Genomic DNA, 9,152 nt, shown 5'->3' on the forward strand with positions numbered 1-9,152 from the left:
GTGGATTTCGAATTCATAAGTTGAATTTCGAAATCATTTCGAAATGACCCTCCAACTTGGTGCAGTTGTCTTCAAATGGCCATAACTTCTTCATTTCAACTCCGATTTGCAAACCGTTTGAAGTGTTGGACTCCTAACTTCCCGAGCTTCGAAACGATATATAGTATGTATATAATGGACTCCAGAAAGTGCTCAAAATTTGTCCTCAAAGTCAGAGTATATAATGCCATCAGATTTTTGAGTTCTAAATTTCCATACAGCTAAATCTTGCTTCATACCTCATTCCCCATGCTTTCTTGCCTTCTTTCTTACTCCATAATGGTCATTTATCATCCTCCAACCTCATGATATCCTTGTTTTGCCTTTCCTTACGTTCAATGAGTCTTGACTCACTTATTTCCTCATTTAGCCATTTCTTGATCTTTCAAAATCTAAAGTCATTCAATTTGCACAATTTTCTTCCCTTGAACCTGAGATAAATCTCCAAAGTATAGATTAAACCCATGGCTAGGGCCTTAGCATTGATTTAGGTCAAGTTGGGTGATTTGAATGTCCTTTGGTGCACAAATCATATCGAATATGTGCCATTAGAGCACATATTTTGGCTCCAATCACATACTTTGATTCAATCCCTTTTAATTAAGCGATGAACTTAAAGCTTAAAAATGAAGTTTAAGTTCACCCCTCAATACCAACTCATTTGAAATGACAAGTGAACTCTTTATTTTTTTGGAATACTAGTCTCATTAATATTTGATCATACATATTTGGAGATGTTTAAGTTTATTTTGCAAAGAACTTAACAATGGTTAAGTTTTAGTTAAAAAAAATTTACCTGAACAAAATTGAAGTTAAGTTTTTTTAATAAAGAACTTAATAGGAGTTAAGTTTTAATTGAGGATATTCACCTGAACTGCATTAGGGTTAAGTTTAATTTACAAGTAACTTGACACTCGTTAAGTTTGAATTAAAACAAATGTCCTGAACTACACTGAAGTTAAGTTTTTTTAATAAAGAACTTAGTAGGAGTTAAGTTTTAATTGAGGATATTCACCTGAACTACACTTGGGTTAAGTTTCTTTTACAAGTAACTTAACACTCGTTAAGTTTGAGTTAAAAAAATATGATTTGAACTACATTGAAATATAAGTTTCTATTATTATGCTTACTACAATAAATTTAAACTTGTTGACAATCATAACACAATCACATTTATAAAATATAAAAAAAAATTGCAACCATTCATTTCTTTGGATGTACGACAAACATGTAACTATTTAAATACGTGCTATAACATAGGAATTGGCTAAACAAAAAACTTCAATGTTATTACATAGAAACATATTCCACTATTCATTTACAATGGGATCACATAGGAAGTTCTTTATAGAAAAATAACTCCATTGTCATCTTCTCACAAAACCAATCCATCCACTCTCCTCTTAGTGTATCCATTGGATGGTTGTGCATCAGGTATTCCACAAATTTGATAAAAAAAACATACCACAATCACCACTGCATGAACACAAAAAAAGTGATGTTGATAATATTAAATATTATTGTATATATGATGAAATATGTGTGTTGGCATGGAAAATATTATACTTACTTATATACAAGAATCATCAACACATTAACATACCAAATAGTACCAAAAATACAAACCTTATCATTAGATTCTTTAGTATTTTTCATTGAAGATGAGTTGTTCACTTTCTAGGATGATCACTTTTAGAGTTATACCAAATTGAAAATCTAAGTTCTTTTTTCCTTGTCCTTGAAAAATAAATATAAAAAAAAATTCAAATAACAATCATGAATTTAGTTATTAAAATCCATAAGTTTATACTAAATATATATAGAGAGAGAGAAAAGAAAAGAAAAAAAAGAAAGAAATAGAGACCATTGTACAACATTCTTTTTCATCACCTTATAAACAGTTTTTAGAAATTTGCATTTGGATAAAACTTACACTCCATTTTTCATTGAATTCTTTTAAATGGATTATTGATAAAAAAAAGATTGCATAATGCACATGATTTTCCAATGAGTTCAAACACTTTGGTTATTCATGCCTAAATTTTAAGAACTAATGATGAGTCCATGTCATATTACTTTTCCTTGCATCTATATCTAGGTATGAATGAAGTTCTAAAGGACCATCCTTACTTACAGAAAGCGTATGACAAAAGTATTTTAGCTATGCATAAGCATCATCTCACTTAATATTTTAGTTGTGAGTAATATTTCAGTCCTCAGTTGAAATCATTCTTTGCCATGACTTTTGTTAGAGATTACTATTTGAATGTTGTGGTTTGCATTGCAGGACCAACTGGGTTCCAAATTTAGCAAATGTCACTTATGATTTGGTAAAAGAAAAATGGAAATTGTAGATAGGCAAGGGATGCAAAAAAATTGTTTGATGAAAATTGAGGTTTTCAATTAAACCAACTTCTTATCCCTTGGGAAGAGAACTACAAATAGGAAAAAATATTTTTCCCAAACTGTTGAAAAACTAGATACCCAATTGGCAAAGGCTATGATGATCTTCAATTTTGTCATTGATAGAAAAGAATGACTATTCATGTATATCAGATTGGTTCCATTACTTAAAAGTTAAGTAGCACAAAAGAAGAATATTTGACCTAAATGCTCATAAAAAAAGTATTGTTTTCACTTTATGATAGAAACCAAAACTACTTTAAAAGAGGGGTTTTGAATTTTGGAAAAGAAATCAAAACCATTCTTCCAACACTGCTCATGGAAAAAGACTTAAATAACACCTCCAATATCTCCCCTTGAGGGGTTTAAGGAAACAAATTCATTTTCCTTTGTGGGACAAATGGAATGTTTCTTCCGATCACCAAGGATGAGAAATCAAAATGGAGTCAAATTCTATTTCTCTGATTCTGATTCAACTCTTTAGAACACCAAATTGGTCAACACATTTATCACTTTTCCACTAGATTTATGCTTAAAAGTACATATGCAACAAGAACCACAAGAACAATTTTTTACAGTATAGAAATAGAACATTTGCTACAACATCATGCTTCAAAATCTTAACAAGTAGAGCAAAACATCAAAATAAAATAGTCAAGAAATCTAATTAAAGACATTTTTTTTTCAATTCAACTAGATATCTTCTTTGGTAGACCAATGTGTTTTCAGAGTTCAAAATCAAAGAGGAATAGGCTAACAAATTTAAGAAAAACTCTTAAATTTATGTTTAACAAAAAGTGAACATATAAACCCATTACTTTATCCTGCTTTTTTTTTTCTGAAACAATGCAAAAAGAAAACATACACATCAAGCAAATGTATGAAATCAACAAAGAGAAAAATCTAAAAAAGCAAACTATTTCAAAGTAATAAATGTACTTTTCAAGAAAGGGAATAGGTAAAGTATAAATGAGTGGAACAACCATGGCATAGCCCTAAATGGAAAGGGAGCCACAAGTGGAGGGGATTGTGAGGTATATAGGGGGGAGATATGAAAATTGAAATGACCCATGAGAAGGGAGAGGAAGAGGGAGAGAAATAAGAACATAAATAAATGAGGAGAAGATGAAAGAGTATGCAGATTGTGGAGAGAGAGCATATTACTCTTTTTGTCATTCTTAGTCCTCTTTCTTTTTGTAAGCTTCTTGTCCTAGGCTTTGATTGGTTGAAGGAGTTAATTTTCCCTTGGAAAGTGGCATGTTAGGGGTTTAAATGTCGAGGATCATGTAGAGCTTATCATTGGTTGGTTAGGCCTATGATGAGTGGTGTGTGCTTGATTAGCATGAGGGGCCTCCTATTGATGGGATAGAACAAAATTCATTTTGGGATGTTCCTTGTACGCATCTTGTCACAACCCTTGGTGTTTATGCCTTATAGGCTTTGCAAGTGACCTGATGGACTTTATCTAGCTTTGCTTCCCAAATGCCCAAGTTCAACCTCTTGATCTCTTATGAATTTTCAAGAACTGTTTTCTATTTTAGTAGGTTTAGATGTGCTCTTGAGCCATGAGCTTTTGTGCGAATGCCAGAAATCAAATTATGGGATCGGACACTAATTCCCAAACTTAACGAGGTATTTGAAATGATAAGGCTAATGGATTGATAGTACTTGTCGACTTGAATAGGTCATTCTTTGTACCTGGTACGTTCGGTCATAGTAAAAATATTTTTAAAAGAATCACCATAAAGAATTTCTTCATGAAGTATAATAAGTAATTTTAAAATTTTTTAAAAGTATTTTAAAATTTTTGTTAGATGTTTGATTTTTTTTTTCTATTTTTAAATGCATTTTTAATAGAGATGATTTCAAAAAAACCAAAAAGGACTAATTTATTAATCATTATTAACCATAGAAGTACATGGCACATAATCACACACCAACCCAGAAGGCCTAATCCACATGCAAATAGCCCACAAATCCTAAACACAAATCACTCAAAGGGGGAAGAGAGGCCAAAGATCAAAGGCCAAATTGATATAGGATGATGACAGAAGAGAGGGAGCAAAAACACTTCGAATTTTTTCCTTTCCCTTTTTTTTTTTCATCTGATCTGGAAATGCTTATAAGAAGAGGTTCCAGGGAGGTTGATCTCAACTCTGCCTGCAGCTCTTTCCTCGGCTTGCCTGCACTGATTTTCCTTCTCTTTCCCGCCTGACCCTTCTGCATTCTGAGACTCCGATGCACCCTTCCTCCGCCTCTCATTGTGGCCGGCCAACCGCCTCCGGCAACTCCTCTTGGCTTCATCAAACTCAGACAACTCATGGAACCTGTGAAAGAACTGATCATCATACATGGATGAAATATAAAAACCATCTGCAGATTTTCAATTATCATCATGAAATGATGCCAAAAACACAGGATTCATCGGTTTCAAGAGTGTGAAAATCAAACTCCAACATATATAAATTGCAGAGAAAAAAAGGGAAAGTTTTACAACATTGGATTCATTTGTTTGAACAGAAAATCTTCAGGGAAAATTTGGGGTTCAGTGAAAGTAGTTTTTTTGTTGAAGAAAGGTAACTGAGGTAAATTAATATAGGACATGCCCATATTTTCCATCAAAACAAACAGGAACGCAAGTTTATTTGCATACAACATAGAATTGAATAGGGGACTGCATTCAATTCAATGCTGAAAAAAATGTATGGAAAACCCAAAAAAAAAGTCCATAAAATATCAGTCCAAATAAATGAAACCCTAAACCAAAATTAAATTCTTTCCAATGAAATTAAAACTTTCTAGGAATACTTTCCTTGGAAACAAACAGATATATAAATATATATAGTTAGCTAAAGAACCAAGTAGGGTTCCTCAAGACCTGCTGCATTGCTGACAAAACCGCTGCCGGAGCCCGGCCACCTCAACCATCGCTGCCTTGGCATGAACCTCACAGACCTTATGCCGTCGATGATACCGCTTGGCATCAGTCAAGTCAGCCCCACACTTCTCCGCCTGGCAGCAGGGCGACCCCACCCCACCACCACCACTCCGGCTACCTGACACAGCAGCCACCGTTTTCTTCTTCTTGTTAATACCATCATCATCCTTAAACAGCGCCCTACCACCATAAGGGTAATCATCATCATCATCTTCTTCTTCTTCAAAGTCAAAGTCAATTGCACCAGTCTCTTGCTTTGGCGCAACTTTTTCTTTGAAAGCAAGCTTGGTTTCCAGGGCTTTTGGGGTGGTAGAAGACTTGGATTCCATTGTATGAGAGGCTGGTAAGGAGGAGGAGGAGGAAGAAGAAGAAGAAGGAAAAAGTTGGTGAAGGCATATGATGGAAAAAGGTCAAAAAAGAGGAGGAGAAGTGAGGGTGTGAGGACCACAAGACCAGCTGCTCCATATTTCTCCGTGTTTTTTGTCAGTCTAGGTTAGTGACACAGTGAATGATGGTTAAAGGACTTTAAACAAGAGGGGCTCTGCTCATTTTTCATTTTTGTAATTCCCTCTGAATTCCTTTGTCACCTTTTACTGAATGTATTTGCAGTTGCCCAGTGAGATGTTCATTCTCCAAACAAAAAGGAAAGTGATTTATAGCATGTGGATAAAATGCAATACATTAATCTTAGTATTTAATTTCGCGGAGAGGTCAAGACTGAGACCCGATTTTCTTTTTTTCATAAAATTAATATCATACATGTTACATGTCTGTTGAAGAAGCAAATTGGGATACGACTCTTACTAGAATGTAAATAATGAGTAATTCTTTGGTATTACTCGCCTTGCCATGCAAAGGGTGAGCATGATATTCATTCTTGACATGAAAAAAAGAGTTACAACATGTGCATAGAATCTAATACATTAATCTTAGTATGTAATTTAGTCGCAAAATCTTAGAGGGGTCATGGCTTCAATTTTTTTTTTTCATTAAATTAATATTATATATGTTAGATGTTTATCGAGATATGCTCTAACTAGAATGTGGAGGATGAGTAATTCTTGGTATTACTCTTGTTATAATGCAAGGGATACGAGAAATTATTTGATTTTGTATTTTTAGGTGATTTAGTTAAGAATGATTGGATGACTTAATTTACTAAAGATCTTAATTAATTAAGAGGTATTTAATTAGAGTCCTTACATTAGCATGGTCTTTGAAGTAATTATTCAACAATGTATCTTAGTTTTGTTGAATTTTTAGGTTTGGTTCAGCTCTTGAAAAGTTTTAAAGAAGATATGAAACGGAGAAAAATATAGTAGGAAAAAAATGAGGAAAAATAAAATATAAACTTAAACTTAATAAAAAAATTTCAAATACTTTCCTAAATTTATTTATTTTTCTTCTTTACTTAAAGAATAAAGAATCGAAATATAACTTTTAAATAATTTTAACTTTTAATTATATTTATTCCACTTCATCTTTTTAATACTATACCTAATAAAAGATATCGATTCAATTTTTTTCTTCTTTATGGAATTTTTGTAGCAAAAATAAAGCATTATGGCTTATAACTATAGAATATTTCACTACCAAAAATGAGTCTTCCACCTTCCCAACATCACTACCATCATGTTATTTTCACATATTAATAAAGGGTTCATGATAAGGTGGGGATAAGACCTTATCCTTAGGCAACCTTTTTCCATAATCTTTATATACATAGATGATCATAAATTCAACAAATTTCATGATTTTAAAACTTTTCTACGTAAACATTACGTCACAAAATTACATGACCAAATAGTTGCTTTATAATTGGTGATCAACTTTAAATTAATGATCTGATATCATTTATAAGTATTATTTTATTTAATATAAATATATTTAAAATGTGTTATAACTTATAAGTGAAGAGTGATTTTAATTGAACAAAGTATATAAAATTCAGCTGAAAGTAAAGAAAAGACAAAAAAGAGTAAAGAGCCGTACAAATGGTAGAAAATAATAGTGGGTAGGGGCCATGTACCCTTGTATGGGAATTGAGTTTTGTGCAAGATTTATATCATTGCTGGCAAACTGGTACCAAACCCACCAGCACAATCCCAACTGCTTGGTGGGTTTCATCCACATCAAACTAATCTCAAGTATTTTTTAAAAATCAATAACCTATTTTGTAACATTATTTTCTAAAACTTTATAGAATATCTTCAAAACAATTCCCAAAAATTGGTTTTATTAAAAATAATTTCATTTACAAACCCATATAAAAAAATATTTTTTTAATTAAAAGTGAGTTTTATATTGATTTTAAAAAGTATTTTAACTTTTAAAATATTTAAAAAATAAAAAATATAAAAAATATATTTTTTTAAATCACTATCAAATAAACTCTTAATATTAAATTATTTAATTCTAAAAATCAATGTTACAAACAAATTTCAAACCGATTACTAGAATCTGGCATCATGTTAATATCAATCCAAAATTATTGTAGAAACATTTACTGTATCCTACTTTCTGATATCTAGAATGAGCTTGCACCTCCAAGAAATAGGGGAGATCTCAATGGGCAGAAGCCAAAACCCTAAATAAGAGGGGCAAGGGAGTAGTTGAGAGGGACAGCTCAGTAATGGAGGGACCCCCCTTTAGAAGGGCCGTACAGCACCAATGTTTCACAAAATTGAAGTCTCTGAGTTGGACACAGCAGTGCAGCACAGTGTCCTATGCTACTCCTTTCTTTATTAATCCCTAGCCCCTGGCTTTTATTCATCTCTCTCCTCTCCTCTCCTCTTCTCTTTGCCACATCTTGGATCTGTACTACCAACATCCTCTAATATCATCTCTCTTAAGAATTCAATGAAACCCCGTATCTGTTTCATTGTAAGGATGGGCCATGTGTTATAACTCTAACTCAAGGCGTTTTGTTGTCCAAATTTTTCACGATGGGTCATGGAAAAAACTCACACACATGATCAATCATGAAAAACACTGGTTAATTGGTCATAATTGCAGTATATGGTGTGATTCAGTGGGCTTTGTAATCTCCCAAATGGGGGAATTAGATGCAGAGCTTAGCCTGATTTTGGTTGAAAGGCAACAAGTAGTTGAGATGAGAGTATGAAAGAAGGGTACAAAGGGAAACAGGAAGGGAAAGGTTGGGGAAAGAGAGTAGTCCTAAGTACTAACATGGAGAAGACAGGGTCATAAGTAAATGGACAAAGTTATAAAGATTGGGGCATGGGAGGGGGACTGGGGAGGGGGAGAGAGAGAGAGAGAGAGAGAGAGAGAGAAGTTTTGGCATGAAATGTTGTTATGTTGCAGCAATTATTATGAGCAGGAGGAGGACAAAATTGTGCAATTGACATGACCCAACACCCATCATTTCACATGGCTCCCTTGAGCAACTGTACCATATGAAAAGTCAGCCTAGTTGTAAATTTGTAATGTAAGATCTCAGAACTCAGTAGTCAGGTACCCATACCTCACACTCACATGTCCTACTTTTATGTTTATTTATTTATTTATTTATGTTTGGTGATGGGTAAAATTTTTTTGAGAGAATTACCCAATAGGTTGGACAAAATAATTATTAGAAAAGATGATATCTTTTAATAATTATTGGGGATAACTTTAATAAGTTTAATATACTAAAACTGTCATTTAACTAAAACTTTTAAAATTCAAAGCATTTAAAACACTTTTGTCGATACATTTATGGTACATGGGTCCCACATTTATTGTAATTATTGATATTTAAATTTTAAATCAA

At 32.9% G+C, this 9,152-nt stretch overlaps 1 protein-coding gene across 1 annotated transcript; it reads right to left on the minus strand.

Annotated features, from left to right (window-relative positions):
• Positions 1-4,305: 4,305 nt before the first annotated feature.
• On the minus strand, positions 4,306-5,841 carry LOC100255434 (squamosa promoter-binding-like protein 3). The gene is made up of 2 exons (XM_002282562.5): positions 5,321-5,841; positions 4,306-4,769 (listed from the first exon to the last, which is right to left on the minus strand). The coding sequence occupies exons 1-2, from the start codon at positions 5,707-5,709 to the stop codon at positions 4,544-4,546; spliced, it is 615 nt and encodes a 204-aa protein (XP_002282598.1). The 5' UTR covers positions 5,710-5,841; the 3' UTR covers positions 4,306-4,543.
• Between the last annotated feature and the right edge of the window lie 3,311 nt (positions 5,842-9,152).

This window comes from Vitis vinifera, chromosome 19 (genome assembly GCF_030704535.1).
Source record: "Vitis vinifera cultivar Pinot Noir 40024 chromosome 19, ASM3070453v1".
In the NCBI taxonomy this organism is placed as follows: domain Eukaryota; kingdom Viridiplantae; phylum Streptophyta; class Magnoliopsida; order Vitales; family Vitaceae; genus Vitis; species Vitis vinifera.

Coding starts and splice junctions, on each gene's coding strand:
- LOC100255434 (XM_002282562.5), bottom strand. CDS start 5,709: ATGGAATCCAAGTCTTCTACCACCCCAAAAGCCCTGGAAACCAAGCTT. Junction 4,770..5,320: donor TTTTGTCAGCAATGCAGCAG/GTCTTGAGGAAC, acceptor GTTCTTTCACAG/GTTCCATGAGTTGTCTGAGT.